Below are 27,997 nucleotides of genomic sequence, written 5' to 3' on the forward strand. Positions count from 1 at the left end.
AAACTATACCACGCTTGGATTCCTGCATTGCATCTTTTTAATATACTTTACATACTTAGGTTAATGTAGGATGGAAGGCTCATTTTTGAACACCACCAGTTGACCTATGTAACGTTTTTGTTGTATTTAGGCCTATAAAGCTTTTACTCATATAACACAAAAGTAATGTAAAAAAATAGTTTCTTAGTACGAGAGAAATGCTGTTTTATTATTCTTAATTAAACTTGTAGGTCACAAGCAAATAAACAACAAAGACGACATATAAAAAGCATTTTTATTACCTGGATTGTCATTCTTTGCCAACAGAGATTAACATCAATAATATATACCCTTTGAAAAAATTCAAATGCATTTTAGACAAAAAAAAAAAAAAAAAAAAGAGTACCAGAACCACTACCTTGAAAATAAATAAGTCATTTAAAAAATAGAATTTAAGGGCCAACATCCTATGGATTATACTGAAATACAAGGTAAACATAGCATACAATTATTTTCAGAAAGTGGTAGGGACCGTTATACACTGACCTGAGTACATTCCTGCACTGAAAAAAAGACAAAGTGTGCGTTTGATACCATTAGAATATTTAGAACAGAAGTGGATTTGTCCACCACAATGTGGACGGCGCTGCCATCCGTGGATTAAGACCAAACACATGTACATCTTGCCTGTTATTGTGGCAAGGCAAAAGTAGAGCATGTTCTTTGTTTGATTCTTACACAGGACAAATTAATTGCATAAATATATGCAAGTCTCTTTCTGAAATTGGGTAGTCATAATTTTTTTTAATGGCTATCCTTACTCATATGATTTTTGTATAAATTAGCTAATTTCAGAATTTTGGAGAAGAGGTAAAATATTTAAACTGACAGCTAAACATGCACAATGGATACTCTAACCATTCTAGCTGAAAAGATGGAGGCTTGAATGCCACAGTAGGAAGGCCAGCCTTCCCTTCAATGGGTCCTCACCTCTCAAGAGATACTGCAAATCAGCATTTTATTTAGTGAACAAGTAGACTATGCAGTGAGAGCACTCAATGATGATTCTCCACCGCTTTGCTTAAGGAAGTACTTACGCGCTTGCTAAATCTCGGTTCTACTTCCTCTGTCTTGGTCAGACAAGAGACCAATATCAACGTAGGCGCATGTTCACCAACGTTGAGGTACTTTTAACATCTTTGTCAGTATAAGGTTCTTATGAAAAATGAAACCAGCAACTTTTCAACCCCATGTCAGTTACAAACAGTAGATGAAGAAACAAAGTTTCTTGTATAGCAAAACCATTTACCATATCAAATAGTACCCAACAGTACATATACCCCATGTCTTTGTGCTTTCTAACAGTAACAAACTATTTACAAAATAGTCTTCAAACCCTGTATAGCTTGATCATATTAGTCACTGTTTTCTTCCGCACAGGGATAGACAGTAGTTAAAAAGTGCAATAACAAAAAAACATTTAATCTCAGTTTGCGCAGGCTCCCGGACATGTTTTCACTTCATGAACACGAGTGAGCTCCCCATGTCCAGATCCTGATGAAAGTTGTTGTTTTTTTTACTCTGAAGTCAGGCTAGAGTTGGATCTAAAGTTGGCTAAGTCCATCTTGAGCATCTGCAGCTAGGCCCCTTGTCTGACAAACACATGCACAGTCTAGCGCTTGATCACCACCTGCTCGAAAGCCCCAGCTCCCGCCCTGAAAGAGAACCACAGCGTGACGTATAAACAGACAGATTATTACAGGAGCAAATGCAGAATTCATATGGCATTAATGTCTTCTCTACTTGTTTTCTTTCCCGCACATGCATGACATTTGTAATACTATAAAATCATAGATAGATTGAACTTGTATTATCGTTATGGAGGAGTATGTTACATCATATAACACATACCGTGTGTGTTGGCTTCCCAAAGCTGTGCTGCCCCCAGGACCCACAAACAACCTGAGCCCCTCCTCTGTAGCAACACAAACACACACAACACAAACACAAAGAGAGAAAGAGACAATTTGACATTAATAACAATATAAAATGCTAATCCACATAAGGAAACAAATATCACTGTCAAACTACAATGCACTATTAAGTAACACCACCAGTGTAGTGCATGGTCTTATTATCCATATGTTGTTGTAACTCTACTCCCTAATGTATGTGCTTAACCAACAGCACTGATATCTCTTCCATCACAAGCACAGTGTCCCCTCGGTGTGATTTCAGAATGTAGCATGTGACCGACTGCCACACCCGGTAGTGCAAGAGATCAGATATTCATGTACCCTCTGCGCTGGAGTCCAGGAAGCCCTGACTGAAGTCCTGGCTCTGGAGGATCTTCTCGATGATGTCATCGGCGTCCACCCGGGTGGCATCCACTCTCTTCAGCTGGTTCTCCATCGAGTTCTGTTTGAAGGGGTGCCTGGTGGGTGGGTGCGTGGGTGGGGGGAGGGGGAGGGAAAGTCATGCTGAAGCCTGGGCGTAGATGCGTCATGTGAAATACAATAGTGGAAACAAGCTTGCATAATGTGATGAACCTCGGCCCGATTTGGTGCGGTTTTATCTATAATAAAAAGGGAGAGGGTTCAATACATCGCTTTCTAAGCAGGGGTTCGATAAGAGCATGTACTTTGAAGGCAAGTGATGAGGCAATAAAATTCGTATCATCTCCGCAATCTCATTAATCACTGTCACCAAGTAAATCTATAATTGGTCCGTGTACATCTATACAGAAACGATATTATTCCGCTAAAAAAAAAACATGTCTATACATTATACTCCTGTGTGTATGTCTTTGTGAGTGAGGGCACCTGCTGCGTGTGAGGCAGATGAGACTGCGTTACCTCGGCGGCCTGGCCGGGGTGGAGGGTTTCTCGGCAGCACGGCCGGGGCTGAGCGGGGTGGAGGGAGAGGACCTGCTGTCCCTGTCGGCGCGCTCCGTCCCCGGCTGCTCGCCGGACTCCATGATACTGCCGATGCCCGTGGAGGCGGACTCCCCGGACGGGTTGCGGCGGTGTCCCAGCTCTGTTGGGCTGGAGGAGCGCGAGTGGTTGGTGCTGTACCCTGGGGGTGGGGGGGGGGGGGAGTGAGAGAAAGGTACGGTAGGTTTCTTTTGGGTACATTGTGCGGAAGCTGTGGTTATTTTGAGACACGTCATCTGGGATCTGAGAGGTGTGTATTGTGAGTAACAGGAGTTGTGAGGCCATGTGTGTGTCTGGCTGAGAGACTGCATGCGTGTGAGTGGGATGGCGTGAGAGAGCGAGAGGAAAGGGAGCAAGGTTATTTTAGAAAGAGAAAGTTCTAGAGAGAGAGACACACAGTGTGTGTGTGTGTGTGTGTGTGTGTGTGTGTGTGTGTGTGTGTGTGTGTGTGTGTGTGTGTGTGTGTGTGTGTGTGTGTGTGTGTACCTGAGATCTTTGAATGCTGGCTAGTATAGCTGGAATTCCTGGAGTGAGTGAGGCGCACGAGTTCATCTGGGACTGAAGTGCTTTCTAAAGTGGACGAAACAGATCATATTCATTCTATACAACACTTATTTTAAAGAATATTCAATGACATACCCAGATTTGCTCCTTTTGATATCCGGAAAAACAATGACACAGTATAAGAACATTATTCTGTCAATCTTCAGGACAAATTATTTATGTTTTCTTCTCTTTCTATTATTGCTTGTGGTTTTTGTGGCCGTGACACATGATTTTCAGCACTAGCAGAACAGGTTTGTGAATCACGACTTGTACGCACCACTCATATGCTGAGGTAAGTGAACGTCCCCTCCCTTTCGGGCTTCCTCCAGGCACTCAGTGTGTGGGAAACCTAGGACCGTGGCAGTAGATGCAGGCCTGGGGGGAAAACACAAGGGAGGGGTGTGGACTTATTTAGGGGAGAAGGTTTGGTCAGGCAGGGGAAGACACACCATTCATTATCTTACTAATTATTGAGAGGACTCTTACACACACAGGGACCAAAATACATGCAAAGACTTTTTTGTAAATCTTTGAGCAGAGTAGCAGCCAAATTGCTAGTGGCTTAAACCGACCGTGCGTAATTTGGCAATCTAGGATCGGTTTTATCTACAAGGACAAGAGGGGACATTCCTAAATAACTAAATTGAGGAATGTCTTAAAGGGCTCAGCTGACCCTTAAAAAAAAGGATAAATTCCATGTTTAGACCAGTGAGAATGTCTGACGAAGAATTAAAGGGAGGGTTGGAAAATACTTCAACAGACATTCATACAACAAAGGAGGAATGGCATGAGCCAGCCAGAGCCTTTCCTCTTTACTCTCCTGTGGAGCCTCCACGCAATATGAGCAAAGCAATATTCTGAAAGAATAGTGCTTCTCCTTTAATAGTTTACACATTAACCATCACCCAGACAACCGAGTGTGTTATGAGCACAAGGAGTCGGTCATGAATGGGTTGAGGGTAAATACTGTGTCAGGGGAAGAGGGAAGACGGAATGGTTGACACACTAAGCTCTAGCCACACCGTGCTGCAATGCCGTTGGTGACTAATCACCCCATAACTACGGGGAACAGCCTGCTATTGCGTACGTCTTCCACATTCATCTTATCTTATCATATAATATGGGCAGTCTACCGTTCATGCTTGCCTTGATTACCAATGAGCAAATCAAGGCCATACCTGTTGACAAGAAATATGCAAAGTAACACAAGTAATACCAAGTCTTATCAGCACTTGGGTGTGCTTCAGATTATATATTACACAGGATGTGAAGATGCAGCTTCCTGTACTCAGTCACTATATTCAGGTTGTGGAGAGTGAATTCCTCTACAGCACTTCCTCAAACACTACAGCACACCTAAAAAACCATAATCTCAATTTTATTTTGGTATAAAAATTTAAACCAGATTTCCACATGTATAGACAGACAGACAGACAGACAGACAAACAGACAGTGTTACAGCCCAGCAGTAACACTGTATATATATTCATACTAGATGCTGAACATTAAAAATTGTAATAAATCCAAAGTGTTCTTACGTTTTAAAGCATGGGTCTCCCGACATTAGTTGTGTGGTGATAACAACCTGTAACAAAAGGTGACTGATTCAGCAGCTTTACTTTGAAGTAACACTTACAAGGGTAAGATATCTGAGAATAGGTTTTTTGAGACATTGTACCACATATTCTCAATGATTTTTCAAGGCCGTAGGCATGGCAGACAGAGACATGCCAGAACATTGCCATGAGCATTACATCACGGTTGTCTACGCTCCCTTCATTTGCAATTATATGTTTACTTGTAATGCTGACTTCGCATTTTTCCTGACATCAAGAGATGGGTAACTGTGGTTTAGTTGAGGGAGGAAGCAACTGAATGCCTTGTACCGGATCAGGTCATTACAAGTCATACCTTCCCTCCTAGCAATTCCCAGTAGATTCTGGGTGGAGGTTCACATGTGCGCACCTTGAGAATGGAGTTGTCCTGTCGGGTGTTCTTGGTGTCGTAGCCCTCCAGTAGAGAGCGCCGTGTGGTGCTGCCCGATCCAGCAAACTCGGATAGGTTCAAGTCGGCAAAGCCCAGCTGTAAAGGGTTCACAAGAGACGGGGACCCATTAATAAAACCCTAACATGTTAGGTGGAAGCTTCATGTCAGACCGATTTATTAAAGCATTACGAATCGCAGGGTATTTTTCAGGTTTATTATTATTCAACATTGTGAAAGTTATCATTAAAAGCAATAGGTAACCAACACCGGAAAGAGGAATTGTAAAAAAAACATTTAAAAAAAATCTGGCTGGCTTACCGCACCTAACTAAGGAGACCTTCAACCACCCTTGCCCACAGTGTATCGTGGTTTTATGATTCAAATCATGTTGTTATCATGGTGTGTTTTTGTGATATGAATACCAGCTTATCTATTTGCCGATAGTTTTATTTGAAGAATGATTTTGAAATGCTTAAGATTGTAACATTACCTTTACGAAAGTCTTTCCTCCCTTCATTTCCTAAAATAAGAACAAGAAAACATGTGAGTGGAGTCCCCTTTCTCTGTCTGTGAGTCAGTTGACTTCAAATGTCACCGTTTAAATGTAATGAAGGTCTATTTATTCTTACAACCCACACATTTATGCACTTTGTGCCATAAAATGATTCCCCAGCAATTATAGTTTTTCTATGATATATATAATCGATGATTACCTTGCGCACAGACACTCGACACACACATGGATCTAGTACACCTGTCCCAGCGTTGGCACTCATCTTGCACACAAATGATAACTTCTTCTTCCAGTACACACAGTTAGCCTGGACCGGCTCCCTGGGAGCAAAAATAATAAAACATATGAAAGATTAACTTGGACCGTGGAAGAGTTAACACAACGTCTTTAGTTATTCACTGTAGATACAGCTCTGCCTATGCAATATTATGAATCTGAGCCCATTTGACATATTTAACTTGGATTCAATTCAAAAATGTACGGTACAAGAATGGAAAGGGGTTTGTGTTTGAGCAAGATTAGGGACCAGAAAATAATGTTTAGAGAGTTGGAAATCCAGGCGGTTGCCATAGCAAAGTCGTGTGAGGGACAAAAGTTAGTGTTTGGCATGTGTTTCAGCTGTGTGCCTATTTTTCCAGAGTGACTAACACTATGCCTCTAAGATGTGCTAAAGGGGTATGGCTATTTGTTTTAAATAATGTAGAAACAGACTGATTAAAGAAGCCGTTGTGTTGAATAGAATTTTTGTTCTGATCAACAGGAGGGTTTCTAACATTTCTAGGTGTTCATGCTTTAAGGGAGGAACATTTACATGAGGTGGAATCAATGTTTTGTCATGGGATCAATGTGCTTAACCCATGATGAGGTCAACGATGGAAACAAAGACAAGTGTCTTTCTTTCCTTCATCACACATTGATTGATTGATCATTGATCATTGATTTTGAGAACTCTTCAATGCATACATTTTGTTTTTGTTTTCAATAATAACTTATATCCTTGCCCATGAGCATGGCAAAGATGATTAGACCTACAATGTTTCTTAGGTTAAACGACTCTAAAGTAGATCCATAACATACAGTCAACATAGCGACAAAATAACAAATAGGCCTTCTCCTGAGAATGTAGGATATTCCGATTTAAATCGCTCAGACTCTTAGATAAAACCAAAAATAAAACTGACACAGAAACACTTTCACTTATTGCATTACGTTGTTTTTGAACAGCAAGCGGTGAAGCCAACTAGTGACTATAAATAGTGTCTTACCGAGAGGACTCCGCTGAAAAGCCACCATCTATCAGCCTAACTTTACAGAATAAAACTCCGTTCACGAAGGGAACTGAGGAGAGATCGTCTAGCTCAAACACGACTTTGAATTTGAACTTCTTTTTCTTCATCAGAATAAACGACATAATCGATCAGCTCCAAGGGAAAGACGAGCGACACGTTCACCGCGGACAGCTGTACAGTTTACTGTCGCTCACGACAGCTCTGTGACTCCGAGCAGCTCTTGGCTCTCAAGGCACGTAACCACGCAACTCGCACGCACCCTCCATTCAAAATGAGCAACACCCACACGATGGCCGAAGGAAATATGTGACGTTGTGAGAAGTCTTCATGTGATTGGAAGTTTGAACTAGACGGTTTCGTGTTCAGTGTTGACAACAAAAAAAACCTTAGCATCGTTGGGATTTCTTTAATTGGTCCATGGATTTCACCAGTGTTCATCATTTTTATATATTAAACACATTATATAGGCCTATAATACAGGAACAAATGTACAAAAATTTGATTTGTTGTATAATCTGATGCGAGAGATATATATGTATATACATTATATTCCATCATAATAAAAATTGTTGTAGGATTACTTTAAATAATCAGGCAGGCCTAACGACTCGAGACCTTCATTTAATGTGATAAATTGTAACACATTACTAGATCACATCTGCAAATCAGAAAAACAAATAAACTTAAAATAATTACATTTTTCAATATGTTGAAACGTCGCCCTCTACTGACAATAAAATAAATAGCCCTAATTTAAATATAAATATGACGTTTAATATATAGGCTATACAGGAATCAGGATAGGACATTACATTTATCCTGATCACATGTGGTGTTGCATTGATAAAATATATCTTAAAGACAAAAAAAAAAAGATTTTTGTAAGGGGTAAAGAGACAAATGGTGATAAAGAGAGAGATGACGCTTGCCTTGTTTTCGGCTGTTTCCGTACAGCGGGGAAAGGCTCCGTAGCCTACGCCCCGCCCTCCAATATTGCAGTTCCCTACGACCCTCCTGAATCCGTCTTAAGCTAGGAAGAGGACTGTGTTGTATGGGAATGTTTACAGCAATTCGGCTAATTGCAAACGAGTGTATTTCGAACGACGGTTGCAGACCAAATTTGCTTGAGGCGCGCCCGTTTTGAAGGATGAATTGATAACTTTGCTTCTTCAAATTCTCGCTTAGGACATCTTGCTGCAACATTGCCGCGACACTTTCTACAATGCATCAGACATTGCATACGTGTTTACTCAGAAAGGCACGGTGTTGGGATGCTGATAGTCAAAATACATACCAAGAGCTGTTCGACAAGCTTGATGCCAACAAAGATGGGAAGGTGGATGTGGCTGAATTAAGAACGGGCCTAGCTGCTATGGGCATATTCCGCAAAGGGGCTGCACAGGTAAAACTATGCGCAAACAGGTTCCACAACTATCTGTGTGTGTGTGTGTGTGTGTGTGTGTGTGTGTGTGTGTGTGTGTGTGTGTGTGTGTGTGTGTGTGTGTGTGTGTGTGTGTGTGTGTGTGTGTGTGTGTGTGTGTGTGTGTGTGTGTGTGTGTGTGTGTGTGTGTGTGTGTGTGTGAAAGTGTGTGCTTGCGTCGATGTGCGGTGTGTGTGTGTGTGCGTGTGCGTCTGCGTGTGTGTCAAACATTTTGGAGTAGGCACTTCGATTTGGTGGAAACAGAACAGTTACATTTTTTTACATAGAAAATCGTATCGTCTGGTGACAAAAACCAAGATGGGAGCCTGGACTTCAGCGAGTTCACTAAATACCTTAAAGAGCACGAGAAGAAACTGCGCCTGACATTCAAAAGCCTGGACAAAAATAACGATGGTAAGGTATGAAACGCATGTTGAACACACATGTTGACTTCTAATCGTTACACTACAAACAATTTATAATTCTCTATGTTAATGTTCTTTTTTTGGTACGAACAATGCCTAATTCCCTGTATGTCAATGTATACATATTGCTACATAAAAGGATGCACGTTGAATATCGGTGCCTTGTATAACCTAGGACGAATCGATGCCACTGAAATCCAGCAGTCCCTTTCTGAGTTGGGCATGTCTGTTTCCAAAAAAGATGCCCAGAAGATATTACAGAGGTATCTATAAATGTCTATCCGTTATACAACGATAGCAGTTGCCATCCAGTCTATTCATTAGTGTGTGTGTGTGTGTGTGTGTGTGTGTGTGTGTGTGTGTGTGTGTGTGTGTGTGTGTGTGTGTGTGTGTGTGTGTGTGTGTGTGTGTGTGTGTGTGTTTGTGTGGCCAGCATGGACATCGATGGGACCATGATGGTGGATTGGAATGAATGGCGGGAACACTTCCTCTTCAACCCCGCCCACAACCTGGACGACATCATACACTACTGGAAACACTCGTCGGTAAAGACAAAAAGCCCTGCCTATGTCCATGAGAAAAAGACAGTCTTTCAAACCATGGCCAATAGCCTTCAGCCTAAAACTGATAAAACATGTCTTTATCTGACAGCCGACTAATTCAGATTCGGCAGCTTCAGAATTACTGTCCTAGTTTATTGTGGGTTGGTAACACCTTAGTGAATTTCTCATATTCTCGTGTCCTCCCCCAGCTACCTTCTACAACTCACAAGTCTGTAATTATACTGTAGGTCTTTCCAGTTGCGTTGCACCTGGTACATTTACGATTTTGAATCACAAAAGGTAAACTGCAGGACTAGTGTCCCTACTATGTGGCTGCAGTTTATCTGAACGAGTCTAAAGCGCTGAGTACAAAGGTTGAGTCACCTCATAGCTTGAGATTAGGATTTCATAAGCAGAACCTGGCTGCATTGTTTTCCTAACAGTCGTCCTACTTGTTCATTAGCGTTGGCCCCTCAGATTAGAAAGGAGGGGTTGTGTCATTTGTGGGGGAAGACTGTCTGTCAATGAACAACCCACCGCGTCATTAGATTTTGACACTCTAACTCTGATTTGTACTCATGTTGCTTTGTCCATGTGTGTCGACCTAAAAAAGAAGAACCCTATTCTATCGAGTAGGTATATAAAAAATAGAGAAAACAATAAAATAATCCTAAATAGCTAAAATGATCTTTTGTCATATTTATAAGCCTTACTTGCCATGTGTTGAGTTTTATGTCTTTTTGGAAGAAGGGCCATTTTATGATACCTGACCCAATCTCCCCAACTCCCCCCAAGCTGTAACGTGTGACGTTCCCTCCTCACCAGGTGCTGGACATAGGCGACAGTCTGGCCATCCCGGACGAGTTCACAGAGGAGGAGAAGACCTCTGGGATCTGGTGGAAGCAGCTGGCGGCCGGGGCGGTGGCCGGGGCCATCTCTCGCACCGGCACCGCCCCTCTGGACCGGATGAAGGTCTTCATGCAGGTGGAGCATTGGAATCCCACAGCTGCCCTGCTATTCAACCTGGTTTCCCCTGTGAATTAAAGAACATCCCATTTTATCATCAGGTGTGATTTTAGCCATTGCAGTCCATTTAAAAAAAATCAACCCTAGTGACCCAGACGGATCCACCTACCAGCCGGAGGGATCAATGTACCCACCAGTAGGCTAATCTATCATAAAACATCTGGGTTGTGTTGGAGACTCCAACGTGTGATGTCCCAAAATTTGTAAATGGCTTGTAATGACTCATCAACACCACACCTAATGGTAAAATAGTGTCCCTTTTAAACAAGTTTCTGTTGGTCATCTTGAGTGGGTCCGTTGTTTGACGGCCTCTGTGTCTGTGGGCTGCAGGTTCACTCCTCTAGAACACACCGCATCAGCCTCTCTGGGGGCTTCAGGCAGATGATCAAGGAGGGCGGAGTCGCCTCGCTGTGGAGGGGGAATGGAGTGAATGTGCTGAAGATCGCTCCAGAGACCTCCATTAAATTCATGGCTTATGAGCAAGTAAGACCCAGTCTGTGTGTTTGGGGGTTTCGTGATGTGTGTCTTTATGGGTGTGGGTGAACCTACATAATCAATCATTCATTTAAAAAAGTTTGCCTAAAATATATTGAATTGTCTCCGGCAGTATAAGAAGTTGTTGTCTTCAGAGGGCAGCAAGGTGGAGATACACCAGAGGTTTATGGCTGGGTCTCTGGCCGGGGCCACGGCGCAGACAGCTCTCTACCCCATGGAGGTAAGGCCTCTGAGGCATCTGATGCATCCTGACCCTACTCCAGGATTGTTCGATCCCTCTTCCTCTTGCGTCTCTGTTTTCATCCTGTTTTCTACAAATCCATTGCATGATCTGCATAATCAGTGCGTTTGGCTTGACCAGTTTGCATTTTGATCTTGATGAGTCCCCAGAAAGTTAGAAACACATTCTTTACAGACCATGAACATTGTATTGAGTTCTGCGTTAAGAAACTACTGCTTTATCCTGTTTTCAGCTGGTGCTGCCGAAATGCTAATCTCTAAACAAATAGAAGATGAGCCAGTAGGCATATTTTGTTCCTACTTACAATATATTTACATGGTGTGACTACTGCATTCAACTTAAGCAAACACACAATGCACAGAGAGCTGATCTGAGTGTGGTGAAAAAGCTCCTTGTTATTTGAGAACCTGTGGGGAACGCAGCTGTTGTAGAGTGTACAACACAGAATATTGTAAATACAGGTGACTGAGGCACATCAACAGAAAGAAAGAAATGCATTCACTGCCTTTGCTATTAGATACACTGTATTTGAAGAAAAACAATTGACAAATTAATGAATAGGTATTACTATTCATCATATTTCATGAGGTTAATATGCTAATAATGATTAATTTAAATATTTATTGGTAATCTGTGTTTTTTTTCTTGTTGCTAAGTTGATGAAGACCAGATTGACTCTGAGGAAAACAGGGCAGTTTTCAGGGATGTTTGACTGTGCAAAGACCATCCTCCACAAAGAGGGAGTCAAGGCTTTCTATAAGGGCTACCTCCCTAACTTATTGGGCATCATTCCATATGCTGGCATTGACCTCGCTGTGTATGAGGTAAGCTTACCCTGTCGATGACATTTCAAAATAAAGTGCACTCATTTTAATTAAGTAATATTTGGAATGCATCAACCCCTCAATCATGGGTCATGTGAATGCAAATTGCTTACGAAGCAGTTTTACTATAACAGTGCAATTCTCTATATTGGCTTTTTTTTTATGTCTCAGAGTCTCAAGAATGCCTGGTTGTCCAACTATGCCAAAGACACGGCCAACCCCGGTATACTGGTTTTGCTGGGCTGTGGAACCATCTCCAGTACATGTGGTCAGCTGGCCAGCTACCCCCTAGCCCTCCTACGCACACGCATGCAAGCTCAGGGTCAGTACTCATATTTTGGCAACAGTGCTAAATGGTAGCACAATAGTACAGGCAAGGGTATATATTGTTGTGGGAAGTAGTCATCCATATTAATGGGTGACTGGATGGATGATTTCTTTTTGTATGTTTATTACTTAACTATTATTTAACAATTTAATCATTAGACAATGCTATTATCCCTTTTAGATAGTGTACAGTGAAAGACTGAGTACATTAGATCTGAGATAATTTATGAACTATTTATCTTTTTGATTCTTCAGCCACTCTGGATCCGTCCGACCAGCCGACTATGAGCCAGCTTGTGAAGAGAATCATGGTCAAAGATGGCTTCTTTGGACTCTACAGAGGCATCCTACCTAACTTTATGAAGGTCATCCCTGCAGTCAGCATTAGTTATGTGGTGTATGAATACATGAAGACTGGTTTAGGGATCGCAAAGTGATATTTCAAATCGATTGGAAGTTATAGGTCTCATATTTAAGGATTCAAAAATGACAGAGAGTGAACCATGCGTTAAGAGCCAAGAACATTTTATCGCTACTGTAAAAGGAACAAGAATCATGATTTTTTTTTTTCAATTTTTGGTAACCCAAGCAGGGGTTGTTTAGTTGGAATGCATGCATTTAAATGGTTGACATTTTCAATGAATGCCATTCCCCTGTGAGCAGTCTCAAAGAATACACACCAATACAAAGAATATACCAATACATTGTGCAATAGGATCCTATAGTTGTAAAGCATTGTTTTTCTTCAAGGAAGTTTATCGGATTGGCGCTTGTCCAGGGGGCATTTGTAGTTTAAACTTAATTTGAATAATATTCACACCATCACACCAGCTCCTGGTTCGCTCTTTTTAACACCACATTTTGTGTTTTAAAATATACAGTAATTCCAATTTGTTCTCAGTATTGTGGGGATGACAGGGTGTTGACCAAAAATATGAAATAAGATATTTGTAATTCTGAAAAATACAACAGATTAATACTCATTTTATTTTTGTGGAATGAATATTCCAATGCTCATGAGACTACTAAACTTTTATTGTTGACTTATTTATATATGAGCTATGATATGAATTAATCATGCAGAAACACTGAACAGAGTTAAGATAATCTTATCTTCACAAGCAAAGAAAGCAAAGACATCCACCATGATTTTAATTATTCTTAATAGGGTTATATCATTATCATTTCTGTATCCTTTGTTTTGACTTTTGGCTGTTTGTGTGTGCATTTTCAAGTACATATTTTTACTAATGCATGTCAACATATTCAGTGTAGCAGAGCGAAACAATCCGCAATTGCTCATCTGAATGTTTTTTAACTATTTAATGTGCCTTAAATTCACTCAATGTGTCACCATTTTGTGGCATTGAGTGTTTTGTTTGGGTACTATGTTTACAATTTCAGACATTAGATGTACATTTAATTTACAGTGTGTTATTTATTTACAATGTCTATGCTGTTACCATGAAACTTCAAGAAAACCCATTCGCTTCCAGGTTGTTGTCGTGCTTGTGAATGTATGTATCGGACTGAATTGCAAAGAAAAATTTCAATTTATGTAATGTGTGAGTGTGTGTCGCATTGGCCAAAAGATGTGAGCTACTAGATCAATCCCACTTGAAAAAAAAAAAAATAATAATTGGATTATGCTTTCAATATCTGTACGTTCTGGGATTGAGAAGGTAGACCTCTTCAGCCTATTGTAAAATGGCTTTGATAGTTGTTGAGCATGTTGATAGAATAATCAAGGATCACAGACCACTGTATGTATGATGATGTATGACGTCTGCAGGGTCTACAATGACCCTTGGGCCATTTATATTGGAATCATTAGAACATAATGAGAAATGTGTGTAAATGTGTATGCATGTCAAAGATTGCCTCCAAAGTTGTATTTTAACACTTAAAATACAAATAAAACCTAAACCCTAAATAAAATATATTATACAATGTTGTTGATTTGATCAGTGAAGGCGGTCAGGTTATTGTTTAAAAAAATTGTAGACTCAAAAAAGGATGTGAAGGCAGAGCTGTTACGTATTTACATTGTTTGTATAGTTGATTGCCCAATGGGTTCCTGTCAATGGTTCGTGCATGTTTGGGTCTACCGCGTTGCTATCCCGCGTGAGGTTTGTGCTAGCGAGACACCGTAGCTGGGGATTCCTGCCGAACTTAATGTAGAGGTTGGCCTTCAGATAAAAACAAACTTCAAAACTGATTACAATTGGTAAGGTGCTTATTTGTCATCGCATTAATAGTTTGAGTTCTCTTGTAGTATTTTGCGGGCCAAGTGTACGGACGGACTAAATCCTTGAAGGTTAATGATTGGATGTTATAGCGAAGCTAAGAGTCGTCCATCGCTAGCTAAAAATATTGAAGCTGTATATAGTGTTGAGTTTGGGGGGCCGGAGGTGGGGGGGCGAGGGCGACAACATGGCTCCTTTGAACACAGCTCAACTTATTGGAAGAACATCAATATGTAATGTTACGCACCAAGCTTTCCTTTTAACACCCTGCAGATACAACCGCCTTGTACACTAGTATGACCAGTGATGTCGAACTTGTTGAATATGAACCACGACTGGGCATTGGAAAATATATAAATTAAGTTCTAACACAAAGCTGAAATAACAATCTCCGCGCAAATTCATCTGACCTCTGAGATTTTTAGTTTGTCATGTATTAATGATATTTAATGTAAGGTTAGCATTCGTTGTATTGTTCAATTGAGTGATTTCATTGTTTTAATTGTTTTTCAAATTAATATGACTAATCAAATATTAACGAGGCAGTCAATCTGAACATTAATTCAATACAGCCCAGCCAAACATGTTTCATTATCTTACTTCTAGCAATAACGTTAGCTTTAACTCTTCAGTACAAGCTATATAATTAAATAATGCCCAACACTACCCTCTTCTCCGTGACAAACTAATCAGCAGCTTTAGGCCTACTCTGTATTATATATCATCATACCAGCAGTGTCAGTGTTGTTTTGTTATTATTAATAGTTTATAATAGTGGTAATTGTATTTTTTTTCATTAGAAGTTGGTTGGCATGGGTAACACAAGTGACAGGGTGTCCGCTGACCGCCATGGCGCCAAGGCTCATCGTTCCGACAGTGGCAGCAGCCACAAAGATCAGGAACACAGCAACAAGCTGGTGGACAGCACAGATGATCCCAACATCTTCAATACTCATGGATCAGAGTCAAAGGTAATTCATGAAAACGTGTTTTTTCACTTTACATTATATAGCTATAATTTTTTCATGCCCTTTATGATGAATCAATACTTTATTTTTCAGTTCAATACACATGCCACATCTCCATTCAAATGTGCACCGTGGAATGCTAGAGATAGAGAATAGATAAGACTAAATTAATAGCTGCTAGGGTGACTGGACATTCATAACTTTTTCGACAAAAACTATTTGGTGTCTTGAGATTTATTTGAGTTGAGTCATTGTTAAATATCTTCTTCTACTGCTCACTCTCACAACTGTTCTTAGGGGAGGGAATGGGACGAGTGCTCCTGATAGAGGGGACATGACTGAGGCGCTGTTTGTTTCCCCACCAGGTGTCTGGGGAGAAGGAGTTCACCGCCCCAGATCTAGAGGACCTGGTCAAGACGGGGCCTCAGGCCAGGCCTACGGTCATCCGCTGGGCTGGGGGAGGCAAGGATGTCTTCATCGCCGGCTCCTTCAACAACTGGGGAACCAAAATCCCCCTCAACAAAAGGTGAAGGGAGCGAGGATTTTTACATGGTTTACATAATACACGTGACTTTAAAGATACGTTATGTGGGATCTGAGAATGTAAGTGCACGGGATCGATAATCACTGTTACATTCACATCTTGACCTAATATTTTAAATGCCTGAATCAGTGACTGTAAGTAAACGTACCAGGCAGTCATTTTAAGTATCAATAATTGTTTGTTTTGTAGTCTTATAATGATGTGTCACTCTGTGTCCTCAGCCACAATGACTTTGTAGCCATCTTGGACTTGCCAGAAGGAGAGCACCAGTACAAGTTCTTTGTGGATGGACAGTGGGTTCATGACCCTTCAGAGGTACAGGAACGGCTCAGCTAAAAGCTTCAGCCTTCTTCATGTAGTATAGTAACCTGAACCGTCAGTCAAATCATACTACTCAAATCCTATCATAGAGGAACAAATAAATAATTTAAGTAATTGACATCTGAACAACCATAAAGCCAGCCAGCCAGCTTTATATGAAGTCAGAAGCATCTACTAGATCTGGGTTCCTTATTGTTTTGAGGTGGCCTAAGCGTGTCCAAAGACCAAAAATGCCATTTTCTACATGAACAAAATGGCAGTTATTCTGGAAACTCTTTTCTCTCGTGGCTACATCTGATGCACACACGCCACTGCTTCCAGACTGTGGTCACCAGCCAGCTGGGCACCATCAACAACCTGATCCAGGTGAGGAAGTCCGACTTCGAGGTGTTCGACGCCCTCCAGGTGGACTCCCTGGACAGCTCCGACACTACGGGTCAGTCATAGGGCTCAGGCCCCGCCACGTTTCCCATTACGATCACACGATGGATAAGCCGATCGCTGTCCGAGGTGGGATGGTGTCGTGTTGTTTTTGAACCATTTTGGGCGATTCCAGATCTATCCAGCTCCCCGCCAGGACCTTACGGACAGGAGCACTACGTCTTCAAACCCGAGGAGCGCTTCAAGGCCCCGCCCATCCTACCCCCTCACCTCCTCCAAGTCATACTCAACAAGGACACCAACATATCTGTGAGCTGGCCTTCCTCGCTCCACAGCTTTTTTGCTGTGGAGCTATTTGACTTTTTGACCCTTTCACTGTAATTGTAAACTTTCTGTCTGTTTTTCTCTACCTCTCTCGCTCACCCTCTCTCTCTCTCTCTCTTGGTCTTGTGCCCTCTCACCATCGCAGTGTGACCCCGCACTGCTACCAGAACCAAACCACGTCATGCTGAATCACCTTTACGCCCTGTCAATAAAGGTGAGCCGGACATCTATTAACTGTCTGAGCATATGGTTATTACCACGGTTTAGTACAGGCCGCTCTCAGAAGTCTGTGCACAATCGCAAGGCTGCATAGTAATGGGAGTGGGATTTGTGGGAATTCATTGGGTCAACCATTGAAAAGCCATTTATGATGCACATTTCTTCCTTGCATACCCATTAATACATTAGAATAACAAAACTCCCTTTCTGTTTCCCTTTGCCTTTCAGGATGGGGTTATGGTGCTAAGTGCCACTCACAGATACAAGAAGAAGTATGTGACCTCACTGCTGTACAAGCCCATCTAAAACCTCAACCGCTTTGGCTTTTAGATAGCAGAGAGCTGCATGTGTGGAATCCACTGAATTATTTAATCATCGCATTTAGCCAAGTATTGCACTGAAGCAACAGTTTACGGGTAAGCTTAAAGCCAGTCAGTGAGCAGACAGTGTCAGAAGTGGCACATTGTTCTCCTCTGAGGGCTTTGAGCAGAAAATAGCATTGGCCAAAACATGGATCCATAGAGTGTGGTCAGTGGAGCAATTGGCAATGCAGAGCCCGCTCTTCACTCATGGGTGGATAGAAGGTACAATGAGGATTGATTCACAGTCTACAGTTAACTGGTATTAAGGGACATGGCGAACCACCGTGTGTATTTGTGTGTTTTGGTCACATTGGAGAGGGGGGGGGGGGGGGGGGGGTGCATGCTCTTGTGGACAAAGACAGTTTAGATGAAAGAGTGTGATTAAGAGAATGTTCTATGTTCTATGCATAGAAACAGACAGCTTTATTGATTGTGTTTTTGAGATTAAGTTTATATAATAGAGGAGTGTCCTTCATATTCAGACCCGACACACTGCAGCCGATACTTGAAGGAAGTGATGTTTGTCAACAGGAAGCACGGCGATAATGGGTTCATAGGCAACAGAATGTGGTTTGAATGGTGTAATCAGATCCTAAAGCTCACATTGAAACAGCAAGTGTAACCATGGCTAAAGTCTGTTCATTTCCATTAGCAGAGTACCATAGAAAGGGAGGGTTAATAGTTAGGCCAGCAAACTAACGACAGAGGCTGGAGGCTGCCCGATCAAGTGCAATAGAACTGGACGTGGGGAGTCAGAGTATTCCCTTTTCCTTTTTAGTTTTTTAATCAGACTGGTGTTAGTGGAATCTAGGTCCCAGGCACCACACTGGTTTAGTTCAGCTGTTGCCTTCATCGTTTCCTAATGCTGCCAGCACTTTAATCATCCCCTGCGCAGGATCACTGACTCAACCGTTCAACTCTGCAGCATTACAAGTCTTGTACTGTAGTGGTTGGAAGGACTGCAGTCCAGTCTTCTGTTTTTGTTTTTCAAAAATAGAGATGTTAAGATTGCAGTGCTTTGTGTGCTTTATCTGTGTTTAAAAAGATTGTCCATAAGGATGTACTGTATTTGACTACTGTAGTGTTGGCATGTATATTTATATCAAGTGGCTTGAGCATGCAAACGGTTCCTGTTGCTATAGCTATTTTGCATGTGTTGATTGATATCAATGTTATTTTCTCACAACCAACATTGATGTTTTCTTTCTGAGTAGTCGTGTAAAACTAAAGGCAATCATGCCAAGTTTTGCTACGGCTGTCACTGTTGAGATGGATATATTTTTCATTATTTGGCACTGTTAAGGATGGAAAAGACAATGCATGTTTGTGATTGATCTGAAATGTCTCCCTTTTTTTTTTATCTGCACAATGTTTCAATTTTGTCGATTGTAGTGCCATAATCATCGGTTTGGAGGAATTTCTGGTAGGGTCCTAATTATGATGTTGGTGAAAATAACACACAACACATATGTTTCGAAATGACTAGGACATCACTTTAAGATTGCCTTCAAGTGTTGATTAGTTGGTTGCTCAGAATGAAATAATTTAAAGTGTGGGGAGGGGATATTGTGAAGCTTGAACCAAAACTAGAATTTTCAAACCGTTGTCTTTATAGAAAATGCAAATAACTTGTTTTCAATTTTAGGGCACTGGTTTTTACTTGTTTTCGAATAAATGAAACTAACTTATTAACTTTGTGTTAAAGAGATCATATTGTCTGAACCCAAATTATCTTTGAGTTACTTGAAATGTACTAAAGTTACTGTTAGCATAATTCTAAATGTTCAATATCCTTTGGTATGTATAACAATGCAGAAAGTCTCTTCACTCTCTGTTGACAAACTGACAACGTGCGTGTACTTCTGTATTTGGTGCAGGGTAACGCAAGAACACGCCTTTCACTTTTGTTTTATTTATTTCTTCAGAAAACCTTTCATGATGCGTAAACACAACACACTGTTACTGTCATCAGAGACCGACCCAAAGTCCTGTCTCGGCAATTCTAGTTCTCTTTCTTTCTACAAAAACAAAGCTGCTTTCCAATCACATCAGTCAAAAGTACTATATACAAACAGAACTATCAATACACTGTTTCTTACGCCGTTACGTTTCCCTCTAAACAAACTATCAAAAAGGCATTGTTTACGCTCTAAAAAGGTGGAGACCGAATCTTTAAAAACACTGGTCGAAACATGAATCGATAGATTCTTTGAATCTCTTAATGGTTTTACCTTCCACCAAATAACAATTTACATTTTATGTTTAAATATTTGGTAATTTACTCATATCCTTTTCTATAAGTAGGGTTAGGGTAAACTGACGGAGCACAGACAAGACCTATTTTTGCAGAGTTTTATGTCTAAGATAAACACAAAGCTCTAGTTCAAGGCCATTTCCTACATTCGCATCTTGTGCAAACGAGACTCAAGCTAAAGGCAAGCGAAGCAACACTGCCCTCTTGTTATGTTTCCACTAATACTGTGATCAAGGGGCATTACATCAAGGCATGGATCGTGATCGCATGTGATACAGCCTATGTGAGGATTTATTTTAAAAAGCCACAATTCTCTTAACATACATTCCTAACAAACCATACAAATCATAGAAGTGAATACACTCAAACATATTCTTAAAACATTGATGTTTAACATCAAATAAAAGCAGGTGTGTCGTAAAGCTATTGCACAGCTACCCAGGTATTACACTTTGCACGAAGCAAAGTTTGGCATTGATTTTTTCCAAACTGCAAACTTTAAAATCATAACGAAGGCAACAAAAGCAGCTATCTTACAGCAAAACAATAGCAATAACAATGTACAGCAAGATCACACATCTAAGCACACTGCAACAACACAGCTGATACCACTAAACCAGCACTAGAACAATGGTCCCACCTGTAGCATGCCAAAGTTTGTAAAACGTATTAGAACAGCTTAACATCTTTTGCCATTGCCATGGAAACGCAACAATAACTACAAATACTTTGTCAAGCTTTGGTCCATTAAAGGAGCAAGTTTCTGTCACATAGTTCTCATTGAACTCATGCAGCTTTTCTTTTCTTTTTCAACGGTTACCCTCTCTGTGGTTCTGTAAGAAGACAAAAATGTCATCAGGTTTTAGCAATAGTCTCACTTCCTATAGTCTGGTACGACTCGTGTTTGTCCTTCACATGGTTAAGGCAAATCAAATGAAATTAAGGAGTTTATAGTTCAAACTTTGGCAAGCCACGGTGCTCCCCTGCTCCACAATTCAATATGTGGTATGTTACTCTCCAAAAGAAAACGGTCATGCGGTCATCACTGCAGAATAAAACACAGCGACAGAGAGTCGTACAATATTGCACGGGTGTTTGTCTTAACATTATCATGTGTATAAATAAATACGTTTCAGTGTCAGGCTAAGATATAGCAAATCAAAACAGCAAACTGTTATTTTTTTCTTGTTCATTCGATAAACGTTAGTATTGCACATGCTCGAATGAGGACTCCTTTCGGTGGAGATTGAATACTGGTTCGATCCGGTTCCATTTCGGCCCTTAACCTTAAGGCCTAGTCCAAACAAAACAAGTTTACTAATTTCTACCAGGCAGATGGACAAACACCATCATAGCTGGGATATGAGTTCAAATCTGGCAATGGACTCATGTTTTGGCCACAAAGAGAGATGGCTAGGGACCAAAATGGAACCATTACTTGGTTCTCAAGGAGAACACTTGGCTAATGGCTAAAAAGTAAAACATTCATCAGCCCTCACCATATATTAATTCAGCTAGTACACAAATACTGAGCTCAGCAGTGCACAACTGTGTACATTCCTTCACGTGTTCAGTGATACATTGTAGGTTTAAATGTTTTTTGCATTGTACTGGCAAAAACGTCTTCATTAAGGAAATCGCCACAAGGAGTAAACTTGCATTTTTGTGGCAGTAAAAAGTTGAGGTCCAATTTTTTTGTGTTTCGATTGAGTGATCATATGTTGTCATGTTTGCACAGGTATTTCATGCATGTGTGTATTTACTTGTGAGTGTGTGTACGTAAAAAATCCTTCCAACAAGCCATGAGTAAACATGCATTAACCCTTTTCTCATCCAACGGCTGTCTGGCTGGTAGGAGAGGATGCCCTTCGACACAGATCTGACACCAGCATGGCTTTTAGACATGGCTTTCAAAAAAACCAAAGTACCAAAAACCCCTGGCTCCAGACCAGATCGGAGGGTACAACCCTCCCACTACCTTCATCCGCATCAGCCCAGGACGTACGCCACTGAAACCACCGGAGGCACATCGCAAAGACCATCTGTTACTCTCACAACAATGCAAACTAGAATTTTTCACACAAAGACAATAATAGATGTACGGTTGTTGGACGGGTGGGGGGTGGACAGAGGGGGGAGGGGGTTGGGGTGTGGATATGGCTCAAGTTGCAAATATAATGGCTGGACAGGTGGTAGTGTGGGGGGGTTGAGTGAGAGGCATGGAGGCACTCTAAAGATCGTCTGGGTGTTGAGGGAGGATGGGGAGGAGAGGTTGATGGGGTGAGGTAAGGCCGGAGGTGGAGGGAGGAGGGGGGAGGGAGGGGGGCCTTGGCTGTTCTTATTGGGAGGGCAGGGGGTGTTCAGAGGTCGCTAGCGTTGAGGCTGGTTGTCTTTTAATAAGTCAGAGTCTCAAGAAGGCATTGGCTGCTGCGTTTTCTAGCCACTGGGCGCTGATTGGTTGTAGCCACGGCAACGCCGGAGGCTTCGCCGGTCTTCAGGAAACTCCAATCATGGCGCCTCTCTCTGCCAGCAGGTCTAGGGTCCGCAGCTGGAAGAGGGGGAGGACGGAGAGAGGAGGAGGAGGAGGAGTGATATCACTGAAACCGGTTCACGTGTAAAGGTTAGCAGCCGGTCTGAGGTCTATTGTATTATGATGTTAATTTGTGATTTTGAGCAAAACGTCACTGTTAGCAGATGAGAAGCAGAAGAAAAATAATTAGAAAAGCTGCTCAAATCCCTGACACATGCATGTTTAAACGAACTCCAACTCTGAGTAATCTATTGAAAACAATGCAGTTCAATCCCTCTGACGTCATGAAACAAGTGTGTGACGAACTGCTGGTTGGTCGACCAGGAGTTCAGTGCAGTAAATCCATTGAAACGTTTTTTTTAGAATTAAGGTGTTCCGAATCTTGTTTAAAGTAAACAAATGTTTTGAGATTATTTCAACAGAAAGCCTGATAAGAAACATGTCCTTATGAACAACAGCTAGGTATGAAAGCAGCAGCCTTGTTCTATATCAACATCCATTAACGCACAGCACTCCCCGGTAACAGCCCAAACGGATGGCAAAGCAACAACAACAGGCACATTCAGGGGGAAGTAGTCCATGACCACACACACACACACACACACACACACACACACACACACACACACACACACACACACACACACACACACACACATTTGTAAAACCCGGCTAAGGGAACACAACCATGTCACGGATCAACTTCAACCCGTTGCCGTAGCTACGAGGCGTCAGACAATTACCAGCAGAAGGAGTGGAAGAGGCGGGGCTTAGAGAGGATAGCCTCTGCTCATTCTTCTGGAGGTTCAAGAGGCAAGAGAGGATGGATGGAGGGAGGGAGGAAGGTTGACGCAGGTAGGACAGGTAGGTTGGGTGGGTAGAGAGTGCAGGGAGAGTAGGAGGAGGAATACAAAAAGTGAGGAGACAATTCCACATTGGAGGGGAGGAGAGGCTTAGCGGGGGGGTGGGGGGGAAATTAAACAGGAATAATAAAGTACACAACACAAATACACACTAATACAACATATTACAAAACAAAGGAGCGAGAAACACAATGTGCTTGGACCTATTGGGGTGTATACATACAGAGGCACGTGTGAAAACACAGTGTGGCTGGGTGTCGCGTTTGGGGGCGTGCTTGTTTACCTCCAAGTTTGTCCTTGCTTTCTTTATCACATCACGAGTCCTTGACACTGTGATAACACAAGAACAGTGCATATGACACGCCATAAACACATGAAAACAAATCCGCACTAGGACAGCTTAGAACACAATTGACTTGACCCTTCCAGCAAAGCTTTGATGGCTTTATAGATAATTATTAAAAAGCCATTATGAAGACTTTATTCTACATCATTGTCCCTTTAGAAAAAATGTTAATAATGTTTTCTAGCCTTGTGTAGTTTTCCCACTTTAAAGTATATATTGAGTATTTTTAGCATAAACGAACACCCCAAAGTCATTTTCAAACCGATCACTGATCCCATCTATCAACCCATCTGGCCCTGGACCACTGATCCCCCCCCCTCCCCCAGTCTAGACCCTGGCCCTGGACCACTGATCCCCCCCCCTCCTCCCCCAGTCTAGACCCTGGCCCTGGACCACTGATCCCCCCCCTCCCCCAGTCTAGACCCTGGCCCTGGACCACTGATCCCCCCCCCTCCCCCAGTCTAGAACCTGGCCCTGGACCACTGATCCCCCCCCTCCCCCAGTCTAGACCCTGGCCCTGGACCACTGATCCCCCCCCCTCCCCCAGTCTAGACCCTGGCCCTGGACCACTGATCCCCCCCCTCCTCCCCCAGTCTAGACCCTGGCCCTGGACCACTGATCCCCCCTCCTCCCCCAGTCTAGACCCTGGCCCTGGACCACTGATCCCCCCCCCCTCCTCCCCCAGTCTAGACCTTGGCCCTGGACCACTGATCCCCCCCCCCTCCTCCCCCAGTCTAGACCCTGGCCCTGGACCACTGATCCCCCCCCCCCCTCCCCCAGTCTAGACCCTGGCCCCGGCCCCTCACGCTGGTTGACGATGTAGAGCTCCATGTGCTCCTTGGTGCGGTTGGTGCTCCTCAGCCTCTGGATGGTGCCCTGCAGCACCTCCTCCTGCTCCGACATGCGCAGCCTCAGGGACAGGATCTCCTCCTGCATGGCCTGCTCCTGTGTGCGGATAGGAGATTCAAGATTCAAAAGATTCAAGATTCAAAAAGCTTTATTGTCTAGTATGTTGCCACACTAGAAAATTGTCTTTTGACTGAAGGCTTGGAGGTGTGTGTGTGTGTGTGTGTGTGTGTGTGTGTGTGTGTGTGTGTGTGTGTGTGTGTGTGTGTGTGTGTGTGTGTGTGTGTGTGTGTGTGTGTGTTATTTGTGTGAGTTCTTTGAGGAATGAGTGTTCTGTGTGTGTATAGCTATGGGGATGAATGATTTGATGAGCACACACACACACACACACACACACACACACACACACACACACACACACACACACACACACACACACACACACATTACCACAACCCCCCTTCATTCCCACTGCTGTTTGTATCACTCATGTTCCCAGGCACATCTCCATGGTGCACTTTGAGCTTCTTTTATGTCCAGAAGTGTTTTTATGTTTACATATGAGCTGCGTCAAAGATGAATGTTGTCCGCTGTTGATGGACAATAACGCTGTCTTAATCCGAGTCTACAATATGTTATGGAAATCCTAATACATTTCCCTGGAGCTCTCTTCTCTGCGGTACACCTGGCCTTCGTTCATCGAGCGGTGCCATGGTAACCATAGCGATGAACCAACCTTTTTCAGGCCGAGGGGGGAGCGGTCGTTGCCGGGCAGAGCCGCCCTCCAGAACATCTTGAGCAGCGAGAGCGCCTCCTCGTGGATCTGCCTCAGAGTCTTGGTGTTGGACAGGAGGCTCTTGATGCAGCCGAAGTCCAGCGCCTGCGCACAGAGATCCGTTAATAACGCCGTCTTTTTTTGGAAGATTGTCTGATCAACCACACATCCCCTTACATCTCCATGGCAACAACAGCTCTCCGCCACTCACCAGCTCGTGGCTCGTCTCCTGGTTGCCCGGCAGCGGCGGTTGGCTGAGGCAGGCCTGCAGAGCCGTCTCCATGCGCTGGACGAGGCTCCGCCCCTCCAGCACCTGCTGCTGCAGGGCACTGAAGTCGTCCACGTGGCCGATGGCGTGGCGGCCGTTCCGATTGGCGAAGGAGCCGTCGGGGGCGTCGCCCTCCAGCTCTGAGTGAGGGTCAAAGGGCTCCTCTAGCAGGGGCAGTGGAGCTGGGGGGAGAGGGAGGAGCCAAAGTGGGTTTGCTTCCTCTATTTATGTAAAATGGTATTAAGAAATCTTAGCTCTTATTTCCTAAACAACAGAAGTGTGTGCTGACGAGTGTAGTTGTAAGTAAGCATAGTAATACAACCAAACGGCATAGCAGCACAGTAAGGTTCCACGATGCATGTTTTAAAACTTTGTTACACCCGGTGAGGGGGTTAGCAGGGCAGTTCGAGAGCCACACCGTTGGCAGTGCTGTGGCTGTCGTCCAGGTCTGAGTACGGCCCGTACGGGGAGCCACAGTTAAACAGACCGATGTCCCGGACGGGAGGGGACGGAGCCGGGTCTGGAAAACAACACACACACACAGCAACACACACGACGGGCTCAAACACAACAGCAATGCAACTCATAAATCTACACGCACACACTATCTCTAGGGGTGAGGAGTTAGCATGTCACACCGTAAAGCACATGCACATTCCATGCATGTGCCCCCACATGCTTTGAGTGGAATGTAGCTTAACGTATGTATGCAAAGCAAGCCGGTACGTGGTGTTTGTTCGTAGGCATATACGTCAATCAGTGTGGTACACAGTACATGTCGCAAATATGTTTGTGTGTGTGTGTTGGACTTTGTATATCATACACAAATGTGAGTATTCATGCAACTAAATATCTACCTGCCTGTCTATCAACCTATCTATCCCAGTGCCTGTCTATCAACCCATCTATCCCAGTGCCTGTCTATCAACCTATCTATCCCAGTGCCTGTCTATCAACCCATCTATCCCAGTGCCTGTCTATCAACCTATCTATCCCAGTGCCTGTCTATCAACCTATCTATCCCAGTGCGTGTCTATCAACCCATCTATCCCAGTGCGTGTCTATCAACCCATCTATCCCAGTGCCTGTCTATCAACCCATCTATCCCAGTGCCTGTCTATCACCCCATCTATCCCAGGGCCTGTCTATCAACCTATCTATCCCAGTGCGTGTCTATCACCCCATCTATCCCAGTGCCTGTCTATCAACCCATCTATCCCAGGGCCTGTCTATCTCCGGGCCTGCCTGTGGACCAGCCCGCGTCCCTCACCGTGCAGCAGCTGCCGGCGGTAGAAGCTGTCCCTCTGGGGGCTGGCGGTGAGGGTCGACAGGGAGGGCGTGCGCGGCGAGCCCAGGCCCAGCTTCTGCTCCAGCTGCTTGTGGAGCTCCAGCTGCTTGAGGGCGCTGCTCTCCTGCACGCTGCTCTGGAGCTGGGCCCGCAGGCTCCTCACCTCCCCCAGCAGCTCGCCCAGCTCCAGGGGCAGCGCCGGCCCCCCCGACAGGAAGCCTGGGCACGAAGGGCGAGGAGGGGGGCGTCAGTCAAGCACTGGTTCAGAGTGGGCGGTCCCCCCCTTCAGGGGCGGACACGTCTTTCATAGGGTTCCCGTTGGGTGCCGGTGGGTTTGAATTGAATTGTTCAGTAAAAGCAGGCAATATGAAAGAGACTAGATGCTGTTTGCGGTCGATCCCCAATGACCACAGTGTGATCTGTGGACAACATGCCAGAGACGCAAGACGCCTAACCCTAATGTCACATAAGTCGACAAATATAATGCAAGTAGCTCTGGATAAAAGCATCCGCGGACGTCTCAATTGTTAGCATTATGAATATATTATTAACAAAAACAAATGTCCTCATGTGTAATCTAATCACAAACGTATTCAATTGTTATTTGCTTTCTCGTTTCTATAGTTGCGGATTCAATTGACTGTTGATTCTCACAGATACGAACGGATGGCCGACATGATTACAGTACACATTGTTCGGCGATTGAGTGCCGACCTTGGCCGGCCCTGGTGCTGCCACACACGCGGTCGTACACATGGAGCTCACTCTGCAGGGAGTGCATCAGCTCCCTGCTCTCGCACAGCTGCTGCTGCAGGAGGGACGCCTCGTGCTGCAGCCTGGGAGCCATGGACACACAGGGCGGTGGTTACAGCACACAGGAGACACATGCTGGGTCAGAAAAATGACTGTCCAAGA

General features: G+C 43.4%; 4 protein-coding genes across 10 annotated transcripts in view; 2 read left to right on the forward strand and 2 right to left on the reverse strand.

The window, feature by feature from the left end:
- Positions 1-182: 182 nt before the first annotated feature.
- On the reverse strand, positions 183-7,529 carry LOC130388051 (EEIG family member 2-like). The gene is made up of 11 exons (XM_056597372.1): positions 7,224-7,529; positions 6,158-6,278; positions 5,935-5,964; positions 5,424-5,540; positions 4,997-5,043; positions 3,736-3,833; positions 3,399-3,482; positions 2,835-3,054; positions 2,277-2,413; positions 1,891-1,954; positions 183-1,694 (listed from the first exon to the last, which is right to left on the reverse strand). Exons 1-11 carry the CDS (start codon positions 7,367-7,369, stop codon positions 1,652-1,654), a joined length of 1,107 nt encoding a protein of 368 aa, XP_056453347.1. The 5' UTR covers positions 7,370-7,529; the 3' UTR covers positions 183-1,651.
- Positions 7,530-8,183: 654 nt separating this feature from the next.
- Positions 8,184-14,508, forward strand: LOC130388267 (mitochondrial adenyl nucleotide antiporter SLC25A24-like). The gene is made up of 10 exons (XM_056597693.1): positions 8,184-8,649; positions 8,955-9,081; positions 9,268-9,355; positions 9,526-9,637; positions 10,460-10,618; positions 10,991-11,143; positions 11,268-11,375; positions 12,053-12,220; positions 12,392-12,542; positions 12,803-14,508. The coding sequence occupies exons 1-10, from the start codon at positions 8,470-8,472 to the stop codon at positions 12,982-12,984; spliced, it is 1,428 nt and encodes a 475-aa protein (XP_056453668.1). The 5' UTR covers positions 8,184-8,469; the 3' UTR covers positions 12,985-14,508.
- A 117-nt stretch (positions 14,509-14,625) lies between these two features.
- prkab2 (protein kinase, AMP-activated, beta 2 non-catalytic subunit) lies at positions 14,626-20,480 on the forward strand. 2 transcript variants are annotated; one of them, XM_056597694.1, is made up of 8 exons: positions 14,626-14,774; positions 15,594-15,764; positions 16,127-16,287; positions 16,527-16,620; positions 16,948-17,062; positions 17,183-17,316; positions 17,477-17,545; positions 17,779-20,480. In XM_056597694.1, the coding sequence occupies exons 2-8, from the start codon at positions 15,606-15,608 to the stop codon at positions 17,854-17,856; spliced, it is 810 nt and encodes a 269-aa protein (XP_056453669.1). In that variant the 5' UTR covers positions 14,626-14,774; positions 15,594-15,605; the 3' UTR covers positions 17,857-20,480. The 2 variants fall into 2 exon arrangements, with proteins under 2 accessions (XP_056453669.1, XP_056453670.1); XM_056597695.1 differs by having other exon boundaries at positions 14,651-14,774; positions 15,597-15,764.
- LOC130388265 (myomegalin-like) overlaps positions 19,463-27,997 on the reverse strand; it is a 42,458-nt gene continuing 33,923 nt past the window's right edge. For 4 of the 6 annotated variants that reach the window (XM_056597692.1, XM_056597690.1, XM_056597687.1 and 1 more), the window contains 9 exons: positions 27,797-27,918; positions 27,065-27,301; positions 26,213-26,314; positions 25,738-25,976; positions 25,488-25,631; positions 24,712-24,850; positions 23,843-23,889; positions 23,440-23,494; positions 19,463-22,714 (listed from right to left, as the gene is read on the reverse strand). In XM_056597692.1, coding sequence (XP_056453667.1) covers positions 22,560-22,714; positions 23,440-23,494; positions 23,843-23,889; positions 24,712-24,850; positions 25,488-25,631; positions 25,738-25,976; positions 26,213-26,314; positions 27,065-27,301; positions 27,797-27,918 — 1,240 coding nt within the window. In that variant the 3' untranslated portion in view covers positions 19,463-22,559. The remainder of the gene's footprint in view (positions 22,715-23,439; positions 23,495-23,842; positions 23,890-24,711; positions 24,851-25,487; positions 25,632-25,737; positions 25,977-26,212; positions 26,315-27,064; positions 27,302-27,796; positions 27,919-27,997) is intronic. The other 2 variants (XM_056597688.1, XM_056597689.1) reach the window with 2 other exon arrangements.

Source organism: Gadus chalcogrammus, chromosome 8 (assembly GCF_026213295.1).
Source record: "Gadus chalcogrammus isolate NIFS_2021 chromosome 8, NIFS_Gcha_1.0, whole genome shotgun sequence".
NCBI lineage: Eukaryota > Metazoa > Chordata > Actinopteri > Gadiformes > Gadidae > Gadus > Gadus chalcogrammus.

Excerpts from the sequence above, each read along its gene's own strand:
- LOC130388051 (XM_056597372.1), bottom strand. The coding sequence starts at position 7,369 with ATGTCGTTTATTCTGATGAAGAAAAAGAAGTTCAAATTCAAAGTCGTG. Across the intron at positions 6,279-7,223 it reads TTTTCAGCGGAGTCCTCTCG|GGAGCCGGTCCAGGCTAACT; the intron begins GTAAGACACTAT and ends TTTTGCTCCCAG. Across the intron at positions 1,955-2,276 it reads CCTGGACTCCAGCGCAGAGG|AGGAGGGGCTCAGGTTGTTT; the intron begins GTACATGAATAT and ends GTGTTGCTACAG.
- LOC130388267 (XM_056597693.1), top strand. The coding sequence starts at position 8,470 with ATGCATCAGACATTGCATACGTGTTTACTCAGAAAGGCACGGTGTTGG. Across the intron at positions 8,650-8,954 it reads TCCGCAAAGGGGCTGCACAG|AAAATCGTATCGTCTGGTGA; the intron begins GTAAAACTATGC and ends TTTTTTACATAG. Across the intron at positions 11,376-12,052 it reads CAGCTCTCTACCCCATGGAG|TTGATGAAGACCAGATTGAC; the intron begins GTAAGGCCTCTG and ends CTTGTTGCTAAG.
- prkab2 (XM_056597694.1), top strand. The coding sequence starts at position 15,606 with ATGGGTAACACAAGTGACAGGGTGTCCGCTGACCGCCATGGCGCCAAG. Across the intron at positions 16,621-16,947 it reads GGGTTCATGACCCTTCAGAG|ACTGTGGTCACCAGCCAGCT; the intron begins GTACAGGAACGG and ends CACTGCTTCCAG. Across the intron at positions 17,063-17,182 it reads GGACAGCTCCGACACTACGG|ATCTATCCAGCTCCCCGCCA; the intron begins GTCAGTCATAGG and ends GGGCGATTCCAG.